The 25324-nt window shown below is 38.5% G+C and overlaps 2 protein-coding genes across 9 annotated transcripts in view; one reads left to right on the top strand and one right to left on the bottom strand.

The window, feature by feature from the left end:
• The window catches only part of RNF182 (ring finger protein 182), a 279878-nt gene that overhangs the window by 27939 nt on the left and 226615 nt on the right, over positions 1-25324 (bottom strand). The gene's annotated exons all lie outside the window — the stretch shown is intronic.
• Positions 1-25324, top strand: part of KIF13A (kinesin family member 13A) — a 131618-nt gene that overhangs the window by 65159 nt on the left and 41135 nt on the right. For 4 of the 8 annotated variants that reach the window (XM_080379751.1, XM_080379753.1, XM_080379752.1 and 1 more), the window contains 10 exons: positions 2731-2791; positions 11865-11957; positions 12386-12566; positions 13570-13657; positions 15569-15703; positions 16211-16323; positions 21597-21708; positions 22099-22311; positions 23865-23975; positions 25123-25257. In XM_080379751.1, the coding sequence (XP_080235877.1) occupies positions 2731-2791; positions 11865-11957; positions 12386-12566; positions 13570-13657; positions 15569-15703; positions 16211-16323; positions 21597-21708; positions 22099-22311; positions 23865-23975; positions 25123-25257 (1242 nt within the window). Of the gene's footprint in view, positions 1-2728; positions 2792-11864; positions 11958-12385; positions 12567-13569; positions 13658-15568; positions 15704-16210; positions 16324-21596; positions 21709-22098; positions 22312-23864; positions 23976-25122; positions 25258-25324 lie in introns of all 8 variants that reach the window. The other 4 variants (XM_080379755.1, XM_080379757.1, XM_080379756.1 and 1 more) reach the window with 3 other exon arrangements.

Below are 25324 nucleotides of genomic sequence, written 5' to 3'. Positions count from 1 at the left end.
GCCTTCATTATGTATTTGTGGAGGAAGAGCCTCACTGATTGGGACCAAATTTCTTGCGCTTGTATGCCTTATTTCTTACTCTGTTAATTCTTGCATTTGGAATCTGTTTTCCCAGAGGTCTGAGTTGTCTTGAAAATCGCTTGGGTTGGATGCTTCCTTAAATTAATGTTTTTGCAAATGTTCAAGGTTGCTGTTTTGTCGTCACCAAAGTAACTTCTAAACATTTGTCCACATGTTTTAATGGAGAGGGGAGTTTTACTGCAGTTGCTCTACATGTTTTGCAGGTAGTGCATGCCCCAGCAGCTTCCACTTTTTTGCCTGAGACTTTTTTTTTAAAAAAAAGTAATCTTGTTACTTCTGTTAGAAGTATTTGGCAATTTTCCAGAACAAATTTTATAAGTAAACCAAGTCCATGCCCTGACTTTATGTTTAGTATAAAAACATACTAAAATGCTATATTTATATTTGGTTTGTCTTGAGATATCATTTTCTTCCTCTATTACATAACTATTTTTGAATTTTTCAAAATCAGTCTGACCAATTTTTACCTTTAAAAAAAATCCAAATAAAAACTGCTTTTCTGTAAGAAACACTTGGCTCTGAGAACATGTTTTAGTTTTTGAAGTCTCTTTGCAAGATCAGTGTTTAAATTAGGAGTCATTGAACAATTCTGTCATGATTTTCCACGTTAACCAAGGGGAAAATGTGTAGGACAATAGATTAAATTGGCCTGCAGTACTGCTGTATTGACATTTAAGTCATTACACATGAGCATGTATGGCTGAGTAACCTTTTTAACTGGGCTGTGTGATCCACTGCAGACAGCACTTACCCATTCTTCCCACTTGAAACTGGTAGATTTGGATCCTTACAGTTGGGTGATTGGTTGTTTTTTTTATAATTGAACTGCTTGCTTTTTGATCACTGCAAAATTCGGTATCGTTACCAAGTCTTGTGAGGAAAACTTCTGTAGAAGTGGAATGTGAGAAGAGAAGCAGTAGTTCTTGGACTAGAAAAGTTAGGAAAAGGGTTAGAGCATTCTTATTAATGACAGAGTTTTTTATGCTCAGATTTGAAGCACAATGAACAAATGCACAGAAGTAATTTAAAATGCTCTCTGCTTATGTGGAGATCTGAAGATAAGGTGAAGTAACCCCTGCATTCTGCTTGCAGTTCAGTGGCAAAACTACATCTTGGACTCAGTCACATCAGAGGATGTTCTGACTCATGATGTTGGCTCTATTTGTGCTGCAGGAGGTGACTCAGACCTCCCTGTTAGATTATTAGAATTATGGGGGGGTTTGTTTGTTTGTTTTCCCTTCAGAAGGGAATTCCAGAACTCATTTCACTCTTGTAAGCTAAATGTTGTCTCAGTATCGAGTCTTCTCTCAGCCTATTTGATGTGTTGTGCATTAATTTGGGGAAGGAGAAGGAGGTGAGGTTACTATGCCACTTGGTTTTATCCTCTGGAATATTTGCAGCAACAGTCATTTTGGGAAGAGTTAGGTTACAATAAATATATAGATTAGATTGCAAAGTAATTCTGCAATAGCAGGGAATCCAAGATGTTCTACATCCCCAAAAGCCAAAAGGAAATGATCCATCTTCTTTCTTCACTTCAGGGTTTGTGTCACAGGGAATTTGGCGTTTCTGCTAATAAAGCCTGTGGCGCTTGCTCTACATCAACTTTCATGGTTTGTCTCACTAAGGAGGTCAGCTGTTGGAGGACCAGATAAAGAAAATCTTGGCCCAGGCAAAGTTTTAATAGAGAAGGTTGTTTGGGTTTTTCCCCCATCTCTTGGGACCTCCCCCCCCCCCCCCCCCCGAAAAAATATAAACAGAATCTGTATCACTAACTCATCCACAGTCAGTTTACCATGGTAAAATGTGGAAAATACACTGCAGCTTGAAGTGTGTTTGTGGCCGTATAAAGCTGTCAAAACAAAAATATTATATATATATTATATAGTGTATAAAAATACACTAACCTCTCTGAAATGCAAAGAAGTAACTTAAATCAAATCCCAACATGTTAAGTAGTTTTACAGGACACTATTTCAGGAGCACAACATCGAATTTCATTCAATTTCTACTCAGCCAGAAGTCTTGACTAAAATGATATTTAGTCTTTTCATGAGAGAAGGCTCTGATAGCTTGCTTGTTTAATAGAGCTGTATTTTCTATTTCTAGTTTTTGAGCTTCCTCTGCTGAGATCCAATACTGTACTCTTTATTTTAGGCAGGTGATCTGATACTATTTATTTGCTTCATAGGGCTTGAAAGTAGTAATGCTCTTCTTTGAACATTAGAAGTCCAATATGTGGTAAAACTTTTGTGCATCTTAGATCGATGTCTGCTAAGTAGTCATCTCACCAAATTCTGTATATTTAGTCTTTTTGGTGCTGTTTCATTACTGTTGGCAGAAACTTTTGTCAGCATTAGTGCGTGGAGAAGAGTGAAGAAAATTATTGGGTTTTGACTGTGCTTTGAAATCTAATAAGGGATACAGTAAGCAGTATTGTGTATAATGGAGCTAGAAAAGAAGTGTTGTGGTTCTGTAGCTATCAAGATTTCCCAAAATTATTCCTGCTGATGAAGCCTTTTTACAGTTCTGATTTAGGATCCATAGAAACAGTAAGCCTAACTGCAGTTAAACAGTCATGGATTTGTACTGCTTTGAGAAATGTCTTGTAGCCAGAGTTCCTAATTTTCATCTTATGTGCTTCTACAGGTGTTTGCCTTTGATCACTGCTTCTGGTCCATGGATGAATCAAACACCACAAAATATGCAGGTAAACAATTTTCTGAACATTTGGCAGTATAAATAATTTGAGAACATATGACAGCTTAGGGGCTTTTTTTTTGTGGAGGTTTTTTGCATTTTGTACCATGTGTTTAAGTGACAACTTCACAGAAGAAAATACTAATTTTTTTCAGGGTTTGAGTCTTATGAGTGCTACTGCCTTAGTTTAAAAAGAATGAAAGCTTTAAGGTGCCCAGTACACTGTTCAGGAGGAATGGTTTTACATCTAAGCTATAGTGTTCTTTTTTCATCCCCTGGAAGAGCCTTTTAGCGAGGATTGTTTCTGTCACTTAAAACAAAATCTCAGTTCTGCATCAGAATTATTTCCAACTAATGCTAGTGATAAGCATGTCTGTTTTCAATGCTCTGCATTCCTATGCATGAGAGAGGAATAAAACATGTTCTTCTCAGACAGTGTGGTTATTTCAGGTCTTTTAAGTCATTCATAGTCCAGTCATTCAGACCCCTGATGTTTTTGAGTGATCAGCTTTGTGACTTCTTCCTCCCAAAAGATGGATAATCCAGGCAAGACTGTAATCTCAGTAGTTAGTTTTCTCATAACAGGATTTATGTATTAGCATATTCATGCTTTATAAGAGGACTTTTTTTAAGTTTTGAAGGAGACAGCTCTGAACAGTGGCATTTCAAGGCTGTGGTCCCATGGAAAGGAGAAATAAAAGTAGCATTCTGTTTAGTTATTCACATTGAAGTTTTGTGGCACATAAGAAATCGTGAAGGTTGATAGGGTTAATTAGATCAAAGTTTGAGATCAGTGGTCTAATAAATTAACTGTCATATACTTCTGTTAAAATATATCGCTGACTGCTGCAGCTTCTGGTATCGAATCCAAAACTATAGGGGTTGCACTGGATCATAGATTCCACTGTGTGTCTGTCTTGCCTGAGTGAAGCTGGGTTTCTTTAGGAAAAAAAGTTCTGTGTCTGTTCATCTTTCAGTAACTGTGTCTGCACTGGACAGTATGCATAGCTCAGGCAGGCAGAGCCGTCAAAGCATGCAGGGCTGCTTTTGTGCCCGCATGCCTCCATCTCCTTATCAAGGAAAGAGGCAATATTATGCACCCAGACGTTGGCCCCGTGTGCCTCCCGTGTGCAGGTGGGAGCTGCGCCTTTGGTGGGGTGCACGGTGGTACTGACCACTTGTAGAGAAGAGACAGACTGGAGAAACACCCCTGACCAGTTAAACTGGTTTCTGTTTAACCCATCTCCAGGTGAATTCGGTGGGATTGTAGGTCTATATATTTTTAATTTGAATCAAAACTAGATTTCTCTGGCCTGTTTCAGAAATTAGCATTGAATCTGTCTTAATCTGAGTGCTGAAGTTTTATTATCTGTATACAGTTGAACGTCTTGTTGGACTGGACGCTAGAAAGCTGTTGTCCACAGCTCTTGCATTTTCTTACTGGCCAGAAAGCTATAAGGTGTTCTTTTGCTCATTCCAGATAATGTTCCTGCTGGGAAGAAAACCCCAAAACTGTTTTCCTTGTTTTTTTTTCAGAAATATGTTAAGAATGTGAGCTTCAGGGCATATAAAAAACCCACAATGCTTTCACTGATTTTACTTTTTTATTTTGTATGGTCTTGAAATTAACTTGTGACTTCCAGCCCTCGTGTTCTAGAACATAATGAATTTGGCAGAATATCAAAATAAAAGTAAAAAACAAAACAAAATAAAATTGTTTCAGGCCTAAGTTACTAGGTTGTTGACTTGTTCACTTGCCTGTGCATGAAGTGATACTATTCTATAGTATTCTATAGTACAGTAGCATTTCTTGTTTCAGAGCCAACAAACCAAATGCCAAAAACGGCAAGATTTCAGTTTTTATGTATCTGTAGTATTAAGGTACCCTAAATCTTTTTCACAGCTTGTCCTGAATTACTGTACTAAACAGAAAAATATTGTAACTGGTTTAGCTTGGGATTTTTGATATTTCCTTTGCCCCGTGTCCTAGGCACCTTGCAAATTGTCTGTCTGTGTCCAGAGACTGTTACAGAATTAACAAGTTTCAAGAGTCCAAAGGAGTCATCCATCAGCCTGAGTTTTTGAGCTAAACTGTAATTTCTTGGTTGGATTCTGGACTGCAGAAGGGGGATGCTGATCCAGAAGCTAGACCGATGCATTAAATGCTCACTGCCCGAAGTAACTCTGTGTATGCGAAAGTTGAACATCATTGGCAAGAGCAGTGATTAGTTGCACAGTTAAAAGGGAACATGTATAAAGCTTGAAAGCTGAGTCCAGAGTGCTTGTAAATATGTTAATACATGAGCTTCAAGCTTAAGTAAAATTCTTGAAATAAAAACAGTGAGACAAATCTAGTTACCTGAAAAACCTTTTTATCTGCATCACAGAAACACAGTGGAAGATGTGACAGTGAGACGTTTAACAAGACTGCCCTGTCAGTCATGGCTCTCTGCACAAAACCAAAACTTGCTCATATTGCATTATGTTGAATTGTTCTATTGTTGTGTATATTATGCTATGTTAAAGGTCTTGTCGATTGACATGTGGGATATCGGAAAACCCAGGGAATGGTGTGTGCCACAGACAACATAAGTCAACACAGAATTCAGACTTATATGGATAACTCTTCCATGTTATTTTTTTTTTTAATGTCAACAAACCTGAAGTTTGTGCTGTCCTTGAAATTACATTTGTTACAGGATACTTGAAGCTATTATATATGATTTTGGTCTGGCTTCATTTTTCACTTTGCTGATTGATCTGTATTACTACCAGCACTTACTAATAGTTTTTGCATGAGAGAGATTGTTGTTTGAATAGACTTAATTGCATGGGTAACTGGCAACAATTTTCAGGCTGTAGGGGAGCAGAGTTGACCCTGAAATGGTATGAGCCATCTCTTTCTCTTACAATAAACTATTCTGTGAGATATCTTCAACTTTTTTTGGCTGAACATGAGGCTTATTTTGTACGTACTGATTTTCCTTCTGAACTCATGTTCAGAAAGCGTGAGGGATCTTATTCCAGTTTGAATCTTGCTTTCTTTTTCCAGCATTTGAAAACACGGAGATTGTTGCTGTTGGAAGCAGAGCTGCTTTTTTACCTTTTTTTTTTTTTTTTTTCCACTGAAGTGGAAATTGGGTTCTAAACTTCTAAAGTGATCTAGCAATATCATTAACAGAAACAGTGAAGGTAACCTTAATGTGACAAAAAACATCTAGAGGGCATCTTTGAAGCGGTCCTTGCAGGGACCGTGTCTCTCAAAACCAGCAGGGAGTCCGGAGCACGGAAGGGGAGTGAGCTCTTTACAATACCTTGGTGGAAGAGGCACTTTGGTTTCAGATGCTGCAAGAGATGGAGGCTCTTTAACAACTTGGTATCCCATCTTAGGGACTGCAAGATGCAGACCGCCCTCTGAATTGCTGTAAAGACTGAAAATGAAGTGTTTATAATCAGTGTTATTAAGGGGGGGTAGTATTTTTTTGTTCTGGCTTGTTTGTTGGTTTTCTTTAATCTAACCAGTTAGCAGGTAGTTCTCTGAATACTGATGCAGCATGTTTCCATACCATTTGTGGCTGTGTGGTTCCAAGCAAGGAGTGGTTACAAACCACTGAATTTGTGCTGATCATCACATGATAGTTCTTGCACCTTTTTTCTGATGGTTTAATTCTGAAGATATAGTTGGGAATTTGGCAAGAATAGGAAACTTGTCAGAAAGGAAGAAAAAAAAGCTTAAAAAGTAATAGTTCAATGGAATAGATTTTTGAGGAGGGAGGGGATTTGGTTGTAGGACAGAATGAGTTTGCTTTGATCTGGAAAAGGGATGAGCTTTGCCTTACAGTCTATAGGACAGGCGTTTTGAGAGTAAGCAAAATAGCTTCTTATTGCTGTCTGTTTCTTGACTTGAATGGGTCAAGAGTCAGTTCGTGGATAAGGACACACCTGCTTGCCTTGGAAAACTCAAAGAGACAAAAAACAGCTCGACATTTTGGTTAAGAGGAGTACATTGAGAAATTCGTACAGATAAGAACAAAGAACTATTTTTACAAGCCTGGACAACAGTAAGAGCCTGTTGAAGTCTGCAGTGAAGTGGGTTTTTAAAAGGAAGGGAAGAAACCCTTCAGTTTGGGAAGCATTCGAGGGATGGTATAAATACTGAGCACTTAGGCAGGTCCATTCCAAGGACCCCATGCTATATCGACTCGTCCGTGGATTTTTCTTAAACTCCCTAAGCTGCATCACGTTTGGCCTAAAATCTCACCTCTGTGTTTCTGCAGGCTGCGTTGCCCTGAAAGCCTAAACACTTGTCTTGGGGCTAAGCTTTGATTTTATAGGCGATACGTATGCTGACTACTGCTCTTTCAGGGGCTGATTTAACAGGAAATGAACCAGGCAATTGGCTTAAAGAACTGTATGCTTCTGCCCTCGTGAGACATCGTAAGAGGTGGATTTTGAGCAGACATGAGTGTCTGTCTGTAGTTCTGACTAACATTTAAGCTGTTACAGTGGAGAAACCTATCCCTTTGTTTCCTTGACTTTTTTTTTTTTTCCCCTTATGAAGAGACTCTACATAGTATATAGGACTTAATTTTGTGTCATGCAGCTGACACCTGACCTGTGCATTTGGGGGGAAACTTAGCTATTCTGTATGATTTTAGTGCTGTATGGGTCAGGCACTTAAAACATAGATGTTGCAGTACCTAATTTGAAGCACTGGAGACCTTTTAGTTGGTTAACGCTTTGAACATTAAAGACTCCAGTGCTTTATCAGTACTGGAGCGTTGGGCTGCAGTAGTTAGACAATCCTAGCTGTTGTGTGTTTAGGTTCTTGTTAAGGTGAACTGTAGGCATCTTCCCATTTTAGGGAGATTCTTTTAAAACTCTTATCTCCAGAGGTTTTAATAATTCTAATCTCCACAGATCAAGTTTTTATTTTAGCTATTGGATCATGGAAGCAACTGCAGTTTATTTCTGTCAAGATTTGCCTATTAAAGTGTTCTAGGTTAGAGATTAAGCCATCAAGAGAGTTGATTTTTCAGTGTTGAACATAAGCTGTTACTTGGCTCTAGCAATTTCTGCTGTGTAAGGGAGGGGGTGTCAGGACAGAGATGTGTCATAACCTTGCAGTCACAGCCTGGCTGAATTAATCTGTGCTGCCGTGAGACAATTAGCCCGATTTCAGATCGACAAGTTGTTGTGAACCAGAAATGCTAGACATCTATAAACCAGACACTGAAACTAATTTTTATTACAGTACCTCTTGAATGAGCCTGGCCCTAGTGAGCAGGTCTTAGGAAAGGTACTAAGTGCTAACTGCCTTTTCGAAAGGGAGTTCTGTTGGAAAGGATATGACCTTTTTTCCTCCCCTCCCTTTTCTTCTTTCTCTTCTGCGTCTGCTGTCACAAGTCTAGCCAACTTGAGAATGTCTGAACGTTATTTGTAAATAGCTTAATTCTGCAGATTCTGAGAACATGTCCTAGGATTCCTCTGTAACACGCAGGTTTCCCTAAGATTGCTGTCACCTCACATCTCCCAAGCGGGGCATCAGAAACTGTAAGGGGATGATTTGGGAGGAAGAAAAGGGGAACGAGCATAGAGATGTAGGAGAGAATACTTAAATATCTCATTCTGAAAATTATCTATGTTGTATTTTTGCATGTCAGGGTATGTATTTATTTTTATTTTCAGGGATTTTTTTATTATCTTTCATATTTTACAAATCTAAACGTTTTAATAATTCATGCTGGCTTAGAGATTCAAACTAAGATTTTGAAATGCTGCTCTGTGGATAGATAATGTGAAGGTTTTATTTTAGAGTTGTTAGTAATTTAATAGCCACTATTAAATTGTGCATTGCCATATCTTTCTATCTTTACTTCGTTTTATATTTTTACCATTGAAATGTAGGTAAAGTGAAAAAAACTTTTAACTTCAAAGTGTTGTACTAAACACCCTTGATGCATGGTAATAGCACAAGCATGGCATTAGAAAGTTCCAGGAATATATGTAGGTTAAAAATGTAAACCTAAGAGGAGGAAGGGTTTCCTTTAGCTTTCAGGTAAGCCACAGGTACAATTTTGAATGCAGAAATCATCAATATCTTTAGTATGGTTATTGCTATAAAATAAATGTTTATTATCTTGGTTCATATGTTTATGGAAGAATGTCAAGAGCCTGTCAGAGTGCTGAACACATGAAAATACTCAGTCCTAAGAGTAGATGGTAAGATTCTTGGGTCAGTCTGCTGTTAGAAGTGGCTTTCTGAGAAACTGGATGTTGGCATCAGGCTTGCAGTTGTAATTGTCAGAATGTTCAGATAATGTCTTGAAGGTATGAAGACAGTTAGAACTGCCCGGTGAAAGCAGAAAAGGTTTCCATCTTGTTTTGATGTTGCTTTCCAGTACATCTTCAGAGCCGAGCGGGCATCCACCAGTGTTTCTTGGGTTTTGATTAGCAGAGCATCCCTAACAGTGTGTTAGTAGCGTTTCGCACCTAGCAGTGTTAAAGGCAATAAATGTTGGTGTAGGGGAAATATTTCTGTTAACTGAGTAATTTTTTTCTCATCTCTTTTTCCCTTTTTCTGTAAATTAAGTCAATTTCAAACCCCCAGCTTACCTCTTTAAAAACTAGGCATCTGTGGAAGAAAAGACCTGTAAATAAGCAAAAGTATTATTTGCAGGCATTGCAGGTTTATTTAGCAAAGCAAAAATGCAGTAGCGTAGGCAAAGGAAATGGATTATTTCTTGTGACCATAAGTGCACATAGACATAATTCTGGGTAATACAGATTTTGTAATTGGTTTGCAAACCCACTAATAAAATTCATGGGGGAAGCATTGAGGTTTTGTAATGAAAAATATTAAAATCTCACAGATGATACGCTGTTACCCTCAACAAGGCACTGCATTAGCAAATGAATTAAAATACCCATAATTGAAGTTTAACGTCTTGTGTACTTTTCTGTGAGTGCACTTAAAAACAAAACAAATTTTCTCCCATGATACTTCGACTGGTTACTGTGAACATCGCTCTTTAATGACCTATTTGTCTGTGGTGGTATTGATGAGCTCTTAAAAACTGTAATAAAAATACCATTTTAGAATTATGTATCACTGTCTGATCAACTTTCTGTTTGTTGACTGTTCGAAAATTAAATTTCTTCTGGAAAAGAAAATATTCAGCTTTGCCTGGGAGATTCAGGCTGGCTTCTGTCTCTGGTATTTATCAGTGGGGAATTTTGTAGGTCATCTTATGGTTATCATGACTGTGCAGTTTTATAACATCTTGGTATCTGCTCTTTTCCTTGGGAAACATGGAAGAGGTTACTGGTTTATTGCTGGTTAGAAGTGGGTAATCCAAGTTTGTCCCTATTCTGATAAATGGTTTTATTCTCCACTCATAATCATTGCAGAGTATATGTGCTTTTTTCTCTTAATAATTATACTCGGCTTCAATCTTTGCTTGATTTTTGCATTCTTGCCTCAGCAAGGTGGTAAGTGGCTCCCTGCCTCTTTGGTAGGTTCAAAATGGGTCCTCAGGAGCTGGTTTGAAAGCAAATTTTTGTCTGTTCCACATTGTTATTTAAAACTTCCACTGATAAATTTTCTTCGTTTGTTCTTCAGTAGTTTAACGTTTCTCTGTAGCTATTTCCACAGTGCTCTCTCACCATAGATATGAAGTAACCAGATGATCCTAAGTTGAATGAGAAGTGAATGAATGTGCATGGGGAAGGAGATGGAGTTACTCCAGAGTACAGCAGATTATCCTCTGGTTTTAATTCCTGTATTCAGAGTTTTAGAAATTCAACTGGAAAGATACACAAAGAACATTTGATAGGGCACCGCTGCACTAGCTTTTCCTTTAGAGCAGAAGAGAAAATAGGTTAAAGGAAAATAAAAGTGATATAGTACTTTTTAGTGCTATTTATATGCCTGTAAATCATTCTACAGTCATTCCTCAGGCTGTTCTGCAGGAATTTTCTGGGCTACCAATTACTCAGGGATCATGGAATATAAATAATCTCATGTGATGTATAAATGTATAGCTAGATTTTATTATTTTTTTTTAATGCCGGTATGTTCCATTTTGAGAACTGTGGAAGTCACTAGTGCATCCACTGTACAAAATAATTTCTTATAACTGACAACTGCTGAAACTTAACTCACCAAAACGAGAGATGCAGCTGATCGTAGCTGTTCAGAAAGTCACCAGACAGCGAATCTAAGTTTAAACCAAACATCAGAAGGTGTGTAAATACTGTCCTTAGCTCAGCTCTGCTTGGTTTGGATGTACACACAGCTGCTGTGATTCTGTGTGATCAGAACTCCAAGCAGACATCCCATTGACCCTTTTTGTGTACAAATTCTGAGCTTTTCTATTAAACAGCCATGATGCCTATTTTCTTCTTCATCTGAGAGGTTGAAGTACATCTAAAATCTACCTGGGAGACAATTTTCAGACTATGAAATTTTGCAGCTGGTGTTTAAAATGGTGGACTTGGCAGAATTATCCTCACACAGCTCTGTTGAAGTCTCACAGCCTCCTAATATGCATTTCCTCCCTGAATGTCGTTGGAATACTTTTATCTTGGTTCCAGCATCACCTTGACACCGGGTGAATTGTAATAGCTTATGGTGAAACTTGAGGCCAGTTTGCAAGAGAGCAACTATTACTATTTCTAGCATAATATTTGTTGCACCTCTAATATCCTAGTTTGCTAATGGATTTCATTGCAATTCTGTTACAGAACACTTCTGGGTATAGTTTGTGGTTAAGCGATGTATATTAATTATCAAATTTAGACATCTGTTTCCTCTAAGCATTCAGCTTACATATTACCTTTTGAAGAACTGCTCCTTTAACAGGAAAATATCTATTTATTAATATTAAAGCAATGTATTTAAACACAGAAGCAGTAGCTGTTACACTCGTTTCAGGCAACAGCTTTGTCATTCAGTTGTATGTTGAAATAATTTGTTAATCAGTGCACTCAATAGTAAAAAATAACTTGCAAACCTTTTTTTTCTTGTTTTTAGTAAATTTCAGTCTGTTATTAAATTTAAAATAAACTTAATTTTTTTCTAGGTCAAGAAGTGGTGTTCAAGTGCCTTGGAGAAGGAATTCTTGAAAAGGCCTTTCAGGGATATAATGCTTGTATTTTTGCCTATGGACAGACAGGTGAGTCTCCTGCGCTAAAGGGGAAGAACAAAAATATTAAGCTAGATAATAGTTAAAAAATGTATTTTGAAATATCATGTTAAATGTCAAACATTTAGCACAGCCAGTGATGATGTAAAGTTCTTAAAGCAGCTTCGTAAATATGTTCCTCGTTATTACCTGCCGGGGCCACTTTCAAAGCCTGAAAGGAGAAGTTCATACCGAAGGCTCCTTCAGTCAGCCTTGCTCAAAGAAACCTTTAAGATAATTTCTCTTTTTGTTTACCTGTACTGTGTAGTCCAAAGAACGTACTGTCTGTCTGGAATAGCATGTCATGTTGTTCTGATACATGCTTCTGGAAGAACAAAGAGAGGATTAAAACATGCTTCATGAACAGATAAGTAGAGAGACTGCATTCTAAAGCATTTTCTTCTCCTTTTTTCCTTTAGGTTCAGGAAAATCCTTTTCAATGATGGGCAATGCAGAGCAGCTGGGTCTGATCCCACGGCTCTGTTGTGCTTTATTTCAGAGAATCTCTGTGGAAGAAAATGAATCTCATACTTTTAAAGTCGAAGTGTCCTATATGGAAATCTACAATGAGAAAGTCAGAGATCTGCTTGACCCAAAAGGGTGAGTAGCTTCACTCTCTCCCACAGCTTCCTTATTTTTGTCTGAAACTATAACAGTAGAAATCACTTCTGGAAACCCTTGAGGCTTGTTCAGAATGTATATTTGTACGATTTTTTTAGAAAGAATTAGATACCAAACACCAGAAAGAAGATCTGGTAAATCTTGTATATGAAGTATAACTGGTGTGGATCAATTCAGAATTAGGATACCATCTTAATGATGCAAACAAATACTGTATGAAGTAGTGTACTACCAGAAAGCAAGACTGTGCAGGGAAGTTCTGGGGTGGTTTTGCCATATGATCCGGACTGTATTCAGGTAACAATTTTCATCAACTAGGAGGAGTTTGAAGCTTATTTTCAACTTGGTTCTCATGGTTTAGATGTTGAGCTTTTTGAATGTGGAAGGGTAACACCTCAGAATATACTCATGGCACTCTTCAGTTTTGTCTACATAAAAGTACTGGTTAGGTTCTCTGGCTTGGAGGTGTCTAGACAAGAAATAGATAGGGGGGTTTTAGGCTGAGCATTGATACATGAGGTGTATATTTTTGATTCTTGAATATAATTGCCCTAGGTGAAGAAGTATGCAGGTTAGTTTAAAAAGGTAGATTTGAGAGTTACTTGATGCGTATCAATAAAGTGTGGAAAAACGTGAGAAGAATTGAAGCTTTAGCAAATTGCTGGGGAGAGGAAGGAAGAATTTTCGGTTTCCTTTTTTGTCAACATTCTTTTCAGCCTTTTGTTCCAGCCACAAATACTGGGGTGGAAGGATGCATTAGGAACAGTTCATGTATGTAGATTAAACCCGGTTAGATTAATTTGAGTCTATTTTTAATTTGACATTAAAAAAAATCTGGAAGACTTTTTGCCTCCTGTTACAATTAAAAGACATAAACTGACTTCTGCTATATAGAAGATTCTTATCATTTCATAGTATAATTTTTGGGTTTTGATAAAGTTCACACTAGTGGATTGTGCATAAAGTCTACTTTGTTCCATAGGAGTCGGCAGTCCCTTAAGGTTCGAGAGCACAAAGTGTTGGGACCGTATGTAGATGGCCTGTCTCAGCTGGCTGTTACAAACTTTGAGGTAAATCTAAACCAATGACAACTTCATAAATGACATCTGTGTACATAAGCAATAGGCATCTTATAAGAGATAAACTAGTGTCTATCCAGACATTTTGGTTCTTCAGTGTTTATGATCTCTGGCAATTGCAAAGGTCTTTTCTACTGCTTCAGGAGGATTTATTTCGCGTAAAAGCATTGGCTTTGCCTTGATGTTGGTTAAAAATATAATAGTGGTACCTATTCTGCAGTTTTCAGTGCATATAGTATACACCAAGAACACAATGTTTCCTTGACACAGGAGATATGAGGCTTCCAAAATAAGAATAAAGTCTTCCAGCATGAATTACTTTGATTTTTGTTGTTGAATAAAACCTTCTATTTCATACAGGTGTGTTGTGGTTTAACCCCAGCTGGTACCATGCAGCTGCTTTGTCACCCCCGCTGCCCCCCCGAGGGAGGGGGAGGAGAATCAGGAAGGAATGTAAAACTCAAGGGTTGAGATAAGAAAAAACTAATAAATAAAATAAATTAAAACCAACAATACTAATAATTACAACAATTACAATGAAAAGGAAGGAGAAGGGGAGAGGAATGAAATCCAAAGGGAAGGGAGAAAAGAAAACAAGTGATGCACAGTACAACTGCTCACCTGCTGACTGGTGCCCAGCCAGTCCCTAAGCAACGATCGGCACAGCCTGGCCAACCCCCCCAGTTTATATACCCAGCATGATGTCCCGTGGTATGGAATACCTCCTTGGCTGCTTCAGGTCAGCTGTCCTGGCTGTGTCCCCTCCCAATTCCTTGTGCCCTTCCAGCCCTCTCGCTGGCAGGGCCTGAGAAACTGGAAAGTCCTTGATTTAGTATAAACATTACCTGGTAACAACTGAAAACATCAGTGTGCTATCAACATTATTCTCACACCAAAGCCAAAACACAGCACTGCACCAGCTACTAAGAAGGATATTAACTCTATTCCAGCTGAAACCAGGACAAGGTGTATTGCATGAGGATGTGCAACATGGCTTATGTAATTTATAATTGAAGTCGTGACGGCATCTGGCCCACTTGAGTTACCAAAATACTTTCAAATAAATCAGTACTGTAGAAGCCACTGAATTACTGAATTACTGTAGCTACAATGGAAGTAATTGAAGCAGTGCAGTTGTATGAATGGCGTAGGCCTCTCTTTTTATGAGGAAGCTGATTTGGAAATGTTGGTTTTAAAAAAAATAGTTCATTATGTAGTATTATGTGGGAATGTTTTACTTTATGAGTGTTTTTCTGAAGCATCTGTGTATATTATAAAGTTATAAAAACTGCTTTTGCAGCTTTTATGGTGAATTTGAAAGCACACCTTCTTTGTTCAAATTCTAGGAAATTTTGTTCATACCTAGTTTTTGGCTGATGAATTTTATGAAACTGTCTTGGAAGACTCAGCAAGCGCACATGTCAGACTCGGCATAGTCTTGCTTTTTACATATGCAGGAAGGTACAGGCTCTAAGTGAGGTAACCTTTTGAGCCAATTAAATGAAGATGGTAACAGCGCAGTTCAGTAAAGAGATGCATTGTGTTCATTTGTGTAAGTAGATCTGTGCTGACCTGATTACTGTCATTAAACAGTATGATTTGTAATGTGTGTGTGTTGCCAACATATTTCAGTAACAGATAAGGAGAAGGTGCATTGACTGTAGTTGCTGGGCTTTTAAGCACAGTACTTATTTAAGGTGTGATTTAACATTGTGCTGTGAAATTGCACACCCTCTGCATCAGTGCATCTCAAAATGTGCGAAGAATTTTCTCATTACTACCTTCCCTTCTTCCTCTCTCCCACACATACACACAACCTTCCATCTAGATGGGGATTTTGTTCAGCAAGCACAATACTTGCTTTTATCCTAGCATCACTTTTCACTCTTTTTTTTGCTCTAGGATATTGAGTCACTGATGTCTGAGGGAAACAAATCACGAACAGTTGCTGCAACCAACATGAATGAAGAAAGCAGCCGCTCTCATGCTGTGTTCAATATTATAGTGACTCAGACACTTTATGACCTGCATTCTGGTGTATGTATTTCTGTTGATTCATTTATTAAATTGTGGTAAATTTGTCTCCTTCCTTCCTCTTACATATACATTAATCTGTTTAGCTGTGCTTCACCTTTAATGCCGTGGGATCCAAAGTAATATCGGCAAGACCGTAAGATTGAGAGAACCCTGGGAGAGTGAGGAAGCCCACCAGATAAAGCAGTGGCTAACTTCTTAAGATTATATTGTCACCATGAAACCTACCTTAGGTTTTACGTCCTAACTGGTGCTGAAGTTGGTATGTTTTAATGGCCTACTCTGCTAGTAAGGTTATTGATGCTGCCACACAGCTTCAGCCCTCTACTATAAAAATATGAGTGACTCTTAAAGGACTATGAAAACTTTGAAAATTCCTTCTTTCATATCTTTAATTTGATACTTTAACCCACATTATTATGAACAGTGTTTCATGGTGCCAGCATCACACATGTTAGCGCTTTGTGCTTTGTGTTTCTTAGCTGTTGTTCTCCCATGTCCCATCTGCAGAATTCTGGAGAGAAGGTCAGCAAGGTCAGCTTGGTGGATTTGGCTGGGAGCGAGAGAGTGTCCAAAACAGGAGCTGCAGGAGAACGCCTAAAGGAAGGCAGCAACATAAACAAGTAAGACATGGGCATACGCAGGTTGCAAAGCTTAATCTTTTAAGAATCACTGTTGTTTCCATGGCCTCCTCTCTTGGTGTGCTTGTCAGAAGTCAGTTCAAATGATAGAGCTCATCAGAAACAGTTCAGTATGGCTCTTTCGGCTGCTCTGTGCTAGATACCATGTGTTTCATTGCATTGACATAGGGAACTTGATTCATACTTGACTCAATGAGGGTTGTATGAATTTTATCTAGAAAAAGCGACAGCAGCGCTCTTTAATTAAGAATGAACCTTTTGTGATTCATTTATACACCCTGTCCCCAGGCTCATGTGTTTGTCTCATCATTTGCTTAAGGAAGAATGCAGAGTTGCAGAGTTGAATGGCCTTGTTCCAACATGTATTAAAATGTGTAAGGGTATAATTCACAGTTTAAGAAAACCAAATCAGAATGAAGCTGTGTTAGTTTAGCATTGCCTTGGGCATTTGTACTCAAGCAATGACAAGTTTTAAGGCACTTTTTTACCGTAATTACTGTGTTATTTCCCAAAAGCAAGAATTCGGCACACTATTACTGCTGTCTTTAAATATACTAATTTTCCTGGGAAAGAAAGAGTTCAGCTGTTACAGTAAAAGCTACTGCTTTTTCAATTTAATTTTAAAATGTTACAAAATGTTTTGGTGTTTTAAGTTAATGATGACAGCACAAAGTGTGTTTGAACAGCATTCATACATAAAGTGATTTCAAATTACCCCTTTTCGGAGTTAAAACATGTTTGCTCTTTTTAGCTTAATTTCTAATCTACTTTGTGTTTAATGCATCATATTGGTAGCCATGCTGGTATAGTCCTCGTGAAACAAAATGATGTGGTTCTGTTTGCCTAATGGGAGGTGTTGTACCTTTACCTGCAGGTTACTAGTTAAAATTCAGATTGGTTTTACTAGAAACTGTACTTGTATTTTGCATAGACAAAGGTGAAATTAAATGTTTCTTTCTAATTCTTGGGGAAGAATTCAAATGCCAACTTTCCCAACAGCTATTAACAAATTACAAGTGTAGCTATAGATACAGAAAGACTTCCTTTTTTTTTTTTTCCGTTAGGACGTTTACTCAGTGTTAAACTTCTGTGATGCTGATGCTGTAGGAGAAGGTTGTTTTGCCCATGCTGAACCTTTTTGACAATACAGGATTTCAGATGCAAGCACCAAACTTTTCTGTAAAAGATACTTTAAAAAGGAAGGTGGACAGCTCTACATTTTCTCATCAATTAAATTGTTATATGGTGTAACCTGTATTGCTTAAGCATTCTCTGTTCAAAATCTCTTTTGGAACTGGTAGGCAAACGAGAATTCTTAGTGCTGTGCTTGGTGCTTTCTGTTAGATTTTTGCTGTTACTTGGAGCTTTGATGAAGACTGACTTTTACTGGAAGCCTCAACATTGGTATAGATGTTTTATCAGACTAGTTCTTCAGAGAACATTGTGTACAGTCATCTTTTGGGTGTGGTGCACCTTACTTTTTAGGGAAAGGCAATAATTTTGTTCACTGTGAATGGGGAGGCACTGGCCCAGGCTGCCCAGAGCAGCTGTGGGTGCCCCATCCCTGGCAGTGCCCAAGGCCAGGCTGGACGGGGCTGGGAGCAGCCTGGGCTGGTGGGAGGTGTCCCTGCCCGTGGCTCTTTGAGGTCTCTTTCAACCCAAATTGTTCTATGATCTTTTCTGGAGTAATACAATGTACTTAAGCCATATACCTTACCATGTCAACTCCTTTTGCTTTTTAAATTATTTTTTTATTCTTTTATTAAAAAGCAATAACATGTATTGTTAGCATGTGCTATGTTTAATGAGAACAAGAATGGAGCTGCTGAAATTACCAGGCAAAGAAATTTGCAGCTTGTGCTATGTTTATTACCTTGAAGAAGAATATGGAAATAATGTACCTGTTTATGTATTTACAACGCAGGGAAAATGTACACTCAGCTGTGCATACCAAAAGTGTAGTGTAGCATTCAGACAGTCTCTGCGGGTTTCTGTGCTGTTTATTTCTAATGAAACCTGGCTCGGGCTTGGTAGCTGCCACCTTGGTCCCACAACTTATCCTGTTGTAAACACTCTTTCCTATCTCGGGACAGCATGTTGCAGAGGGGAGGTGTTGGATTTCTCTCCCACTTACTGAAACAACGGAGAGTTCTGTCATTTTGTTAACATCTTCATAAAGTTGTAGTAAAGGTTGCTTCTGGTTTTTCTCAGAGCTGATGCAGTGTTGCCTGGGTGAAGGTGCTGGGTGTCTGCACTTTATGCTCACGGGTTTTGGGGGACTTGCCGTACCTCACAGGAAAGCTGTGTGTGCTTGTTTTTCCCCAGGATGTGCTAGTTCCCGTAGCGAGTGTAGAAGCACGTGTGCTTACAGACTCCATGGTGTAGTCAAAGAACTTCTAGAATGCAATAGGAGGAGGAAGCAGAATAAACAGCCTCTCAATTAGTGGCTAAGAAAAATACTTTCTGTGAGCGGTCTGCGATTTTAACTCTGAATAGTAAAATCATAGCTGTTGTCATTTTAACTTGAGAATGCAAAGGGAAGCCTTTAAAATGTAGCGGGGCGGCAGGTGAGGGGAAGGAATGAGTTGGGATGAGTCTGGCTCCAAGCTGATTTTTAGGAGAATTTTTTTGTATCCAGAGTAAAATAATAGAAAGGTGGATTCTCCTCAGTGAAGAATTTGGTTGTAAATTGTACACGAGTAGCTTGAATGGGTGTCATTTAAGTTCCCTGTGAACCTGGCTGACTCAGGCGAGTGGTGGGAGTGTGCAGGCTTCCTACCGCTAGCAAGGGCAGCCCGGTCATGCCAGGGGAATAGTGGCAGGGAGAGCAGAAAGCATGCAGAAATGGCATTTTCCCACGCTCTTGCACCACGTAAGTTCACTCTGCTGCTTCTAAACTGTCTCAGTCTGCTGTGTGCCATGGGCTTAGTCCTTTATATATATATATATATATATATGTACACATACACTTTATCTAATGATTCATTATATAAAGTAGTGTGAGATGGGACCAAAGTAATGACGGATCTCTGATGCATCATTCAGCATGAAGCAAAGCAGCTGATGAATCCTTTAATTATTTTGTTGGGCAGCCAGTTCTTTTACTGCTTTCCTTAATTCTTCTAAACAGCTTTGTATTACAAAATCTCAAGCAGAACACATAAATGACTCCGGTTTGGCTTTTATTGCAGATGTTAACAGTCTTAAAATAAAATCAGTATTTACAAGGAGCAGAAATATTACCACATCTTTTAATTGTGTGGTGTTAAACTGTAGCTTGTAATTTCCTGTTTATTGAAATACAGTGCCTGTAACTCAAATTGGTATCGCAGCCCTGTTGTGAAATAGTTTTCAGTGACAGACTTTTTCAGGTCCCTGTCCTCGCTGTCTCCTTTCTGACTGTCCTTTTCTTGCCCCTCCCTCAGTTTTTGCCTTTGGTTTTCACATTTCCCCTCATTTAAAGGGGGAAAGAGGAGCTGGAGGAAAACAGACCAGGGTGGGTTTTTTTTAACTTTATGCTCCTTGGAGGTGGACTGGGTTGGAAGTGTGCTGGTGGTGCTTTTCAGTTACACGGTAGGAGGTTGCTGCGGAAGAGTGTACAGCATATCCTACTGCTCACTCTTGCACCTTTAGCACACTGTCATCTCCGTCCGTGGAGAGCAGAGGCTGGAGGGAAGAACCAATTCTCTCTCCCCCTGCAAGCTTTCAGAGGTTGTTAGGCTTTTCTTTAGGTCACAGACTAAACCAAACTGTCCTTTTTGCTGGGAATTTTTCAGAGGTGAATTGGAAAGCTATCCTACAGGCAGTTTTACAAAACAGAACGCTCTCTTCGGACATCAGATTATCTAGCTGCTCCTTAAATTTCTTTTAATTTTGCTTTCAGGTCTATGCTATCTTCATACCACTTTTGTGCTATATGCAGTATGGGACATCTTTTGTGACACGTGTAATAGGTCTTGTTACCTTACCTTCAGATATCTTCCTTGAAATAATCTTCTGCGACATTTTTGTCGTTTTCTAAATGTTGTTTCTGAACCACTGGTAGTTTCATTTGGCACTAAGGCCCTGTTAGAAATACCGTGGAAACGCTGCCTGAGTAGTAAAGCAGTACTGTTTTGAAAAGAAAATGCAAAAGGATGGAGTGGAACAGTACAATTAAAGATTTATTTGACTATTTAATTGCAGCGCTGCTGGAGTTTTCCTTGGTAGTTACAGAGAGTAGCTGGATATTTGGGCATGAGTATGATGGATGGGTACGCACTTGGTCTTCAGCGCTGTTTGAAAACCCTTTAGGCATCTGTTTCATATTCTCAAGGTCCTGAATTAGCTCATTATCTTAAACATACTCGCCCTAAGAGCCCTGGTGTCACTTAAAATTTTATGTAGGCTTATGTAACAATTGGATAATATAATACACATATGCTTTGCGCAGTTTGCTGATACAGTTGCCCCTGTTGTTACAAGTGGGACATATACCCAAATGAATGAGTTATCTGTATTTTCTTCATGATTCTAGAGCGGCGTTTGCAATGTGGCTTGCTGCTAAGCAATTTGGGGGCTTTTCTCTTTCATGCTTGTGTGGCATTTTTGTAACTGGGCGATTGTTTGGTCTGTTCCCTGCCCAAGAAGCTAGCGAGGCTGCACCTCGGTTGTAAGTCAACCTATTTGTCAGGGGACCTCCTAGTCAGTCTCTTTTGATGAGGAGACTTCTGTTGTGTGATGGCTGGTTAGTTACTTGTTCACCAGGCAGACTAGTTCTGCTGGGCCATAGCTGGCTTTGTCTTGAGGACACCTCCTTATGGCTAGAGAGTTGTTCAGTTGTGGTCTGTTGTGCCAGTGCTCTTCAAACATTGTTCCTAGATGGCCGATCAAAGGCACTGGTTCTCCATGTACTGAAGCAGTCTGCTTTATATACTTCTAAAGCTATTTTAAATACCTGAATATTTCAACTTTGTCTCAGTTTTCCTGGAACTTGGTCTTAGTACCAGATTAGATAAAACACTGTAGATAGCCATTTTTTTTCTTCCAAATATGTAAGTAATAAATACATTGCCCTGTTTGGAGCAGGGAAATGGGCTAGCCAACTTCCTGTGGTCATTTCCAACTTAAATTATTCTATGATATTTTAAAAATCAGACGTGAAGTTCTGTGGAGCAAAAATTAAACTCTTTAGCAAATCTCTTTTTTTGTGTGTGTGTTTTATTAAATCTGTTTGGAATATGTGTTAAAGCTGTTGTACTCTGTTGCCTTTGTAGATCCCTTTCAACGCTGGGTTTGGTTATATCATCACTTGCTGACCAAGCAGCAGGGAAGGGGAAAAACAAGTTTGTGCCTTACAGAGACTCTGTACTCACTTGGCTTCTCAAGGTAATATTTTCTGTTCACCTTATTCACAAGATGGCAGCTTAATAGTTTGTAGGATCATTGTAGCATACCTCTGTGTACGTGGACTTCTCTTTTTTTAAAGAAGTGAGCTAAGGAGCTCACATATCTATAAGTTACACCAAATAATATGGACAGCTAAGTGTATCTTGTATTAATTCTATATAGAGTCCTATTTGGCTATTATCAGTTATAGCAGTATCAAGGCTGGTGGAGGTGGCTGGAACTGTTTGTGGATCATACTGGTTAGTTTATATCCAGAGTGTCTTTTTGTGTCTGAATATTAAGCTTTGTATTTTAAGTATCTTTCTAAAGACATTGTGTAGCCTCAGAGCAATTTTTAACCCTCAAACTTCCTGTGGATGCACTTTATAGGACAACTTGGGAGGAAACAGCCAAACTGCCATGATAGCCACAATTAGTCCAGCAGCAGACAACTATGAAGAAACACTCTCTACTCTGAGATATGCAGACAGAGCCAAAAGGATAGTTAATCATGCAGTGGTGAATGAAGATCCAAATGCTCGGGTCATCAGAGAATTACGTGAAGAAGTTGAAAAACTGAAAGAACAGCTCTCCCAAGCTGAGGTAACATTATTCACAGTACAACGTAAACTGCGTTTCCCAAGGAAATGTCAAATGCTGGCTGGAAGACTAGCTTTCTTATGAGGAAAGGAAGTCTTGCACTTTTTTTTTTATTAACCGTGTTTCCTGAAATAAATCCAACCTGTTTGCTTATTCTTAGTAACTTCTAAATGGGGACAACATTGTACTGATGGTGACCCTTGTCACAATAGACTGTTCTTGAAGAACTTCATGTCAAGCAATAATTGATGCAGCACAGATAAGAGCTAGAGTACAGCTTCATTGTGTACTTATTAGCAGATTATTTTTTTTTTGCATTAGTGAACTATATAATTTTATGATGTCAAATGGAAAAGTGTGAAAAGCCTTAAATCTGGTATTAGATCACAAAACATGTGGGACATTTGTGTCCTTGACATTTGTGAAAATCTATAAGAAATTGTCAAAAATGCAACACTGAAACCATCTGCAGTTTGCTTTACTGCCTTAACAGTTAACACTGTGTGATTGCTACTTAGCTTAGATTTATACATCCAATCAGAGAGTAAAGGATCAGGGTAGGATAGTTTACTTGGTGATACCTGGAGAAATTAGGCACTGCACTGTAGGAAAATACTGTTGAACTTTTCAGGCAAGACACAAAATACTGGTGGAAAAAGAACAGAAGCGTGTCTGAGGGTAAATTAGTGTGGTGGTTAAACTTCACGTTCATTTAAGGAATAGTGTTCCTATTACGAACAGTTCCTTACAGGCTGAAATGGGAAAATCTGCTTTGAGAAAAAGGAGCCATTCACTTTTTTCATTAATAAAGATCTCTTCTGATCCCATATTTTAAATCGGAAAATATTACTATAGCACGTTGTTAATTATGTTGGCAGGCTGAGGCTGAACACAATCAGTCGGAAGGTGTCCAAAGTCTTACTAATTTTTAAGAAAGTTTTTTCTATTATACCTTTGGTTAAAAGCAGTTCTATAGAGTTACAGGCCAGCCTGTTGAATTGTTACTTTGCACTGGGCAAATTCGAGCTCTTTGCTTTTGTTTCCTGTTGTGAAACGAGAAGCCTGTGTTAGCTCCAGAGCATGCCTGACTTTGAAGGTCACCAACAGGGTCAGTCTGAAAGCTTTAATGCAACTCTAGGTACGTTTATGAAACCAAGATAGAACAGAAGGCTAAATATTGAGAGTAATTTGTATTCGAAACTACTGTTGGAAGAACGACTTTGCAGTTGAAGTTCAGGCAGCTAAGATTTAAATTTCTTAAATACTCATATACTTTTATACAGACACTGAAGCTTAAGTGGACAAGCCCAGAGATTTTGTTGGTACCATTAGACTCTGGAGCTGTTGATCTTCAGCTGTCTCAGATTTGGGCCCATTATATGTTGATTCTGTCCTCTTCCTTTGCAAGTGACCTGCTTGTTCATCTTTTGCCATGAATAAACTGGGGATACAGCTGAAATCTCTGCTTGTTGAATTTCATGTTCAGTTGCTGTGTTCAGTTGCCTTGTGCAGTGGGAAGAGCAGCTGAGGGGGTTTGCTAATTTTCTATCTTTTAGGCCATGAAGGCACCAGAACTGAAGGAAAAATTGGAAGAATCTGAAAAACTAATAAAAGAGCTAACAGTCACCTGGGAGGAAAAGCTAAGGAAAACAGAAGAAATTGCACAGGTATTTCAGAAATTTTGAGGTGAAAAACCCAGATAGTGCAAGTCAGGTGAATTGCATGAGCTTTAGTGGACTATGCTGTCTTTCCCACCAGCTATTTAAAATTCTTCTGGACTTTTGTCCTTTCATTTCTGGTTTTGGGTTGGGTTTTTTTTTTGTTCTTTTTAAATCTAAATTGCATTAGAATAATGATAGCTTGTGTCATTATATCATTGATAAAAGTTAATATTTTAGTTTAAATTAAAACATCAAAATATATTTGGGCAGCTCATTTATTTATAAAACCACAGTGGGGTCTAGGACATCTTTCCCTTGAAGTGACTAAGAAAATGAAGAATTCCAGAAGGATCAGAATTTTGGGTGATAGTAATTGCTTTTTATTTTAGTGACTTTTTAACCAGAGAAGAAAAATATGTACGAAAATGTGTACATGCATTCATGAATGGTTATTTATCATTACTGTACTTAAAACAAGACCTCTGAATTCCGGTGCAGTTTTCCATCATTTCCATGATCTATAGCTTGGAGAACAAGTATTGTTTTCCCTTTCTAGTCGTAATGTTTCAGAGGGCATGCTTTGGTGCAACCCCTGTTTAAATTTATTAGAAAAAAAACCCCAACCAAACACCAAACTCAACCAGCCAAATAAAAAATCCTAACCCCCAAACTGAAGCAAAGCAAAAGACACGTGTGATTGAGTAGATGCCTTAGCTGTATTCATAATTATACTACAAAAGAATAAACCTAAACTGTGGCATGCTATTTTCTAAATGATGTATGATTATCCTTGTAATTGCAACTGAGACAAGGTTTTAACTAACAGAGATTCAAAGCCTGATTATACAACATAAATCATCGTGTTAGTTACAAGTAGCCCTAATAAAATCAATAGGGCTGCTTAGGTAAGTAAGTTCCACTTTGGGCAAGCACATGTTTGAAGGTTAGATCTAAATTTTACTGTTGGTATGTAAAAATAAATTCTGTTAAACATGCAGTACTTCACCAATGTCTTAAGTTCTGTTTCTGGTAGCAATATACAGAATGCATGCTCAGCACGTGCATCTTCAGCTTTAGTTCTGCTTTCATTTATTTGCTATACTGGTCTCTACGTATTGCCGCAGGCAAGATGAACCTGGGTTTGTGCTTGCAGGAGAGGCAGAGACAGCTAGAAAGTATGGGGATTTCCCTTGAGTCTTCAGGTATCAAGGTGGGGGATGACAAGTGTTACCTGGTGAACCTGAATGCGGATCCTGCGCTCAATGAGCTTTTGGTTTACTATTTAAAGGTAAGAATGTGAACAGAATGAAGGAATGCTTGTTTATTGTTCTGAATTCTTGGCTCAATTGCTTATT

This window comes from Falco punctatus, assembly GCF_963210335.1.
Source record: "Falco punctatus genome assembly, chromosome: 3".
Lineage (NCBI taxonomy): Eukaryota > Metazoa > Chordata > Aves > Falconiformes > Falconidae > Falco > Falco punctatus.
This window is presented reverse-complemented; position numbering and strand designations above follow the sequence as displayed.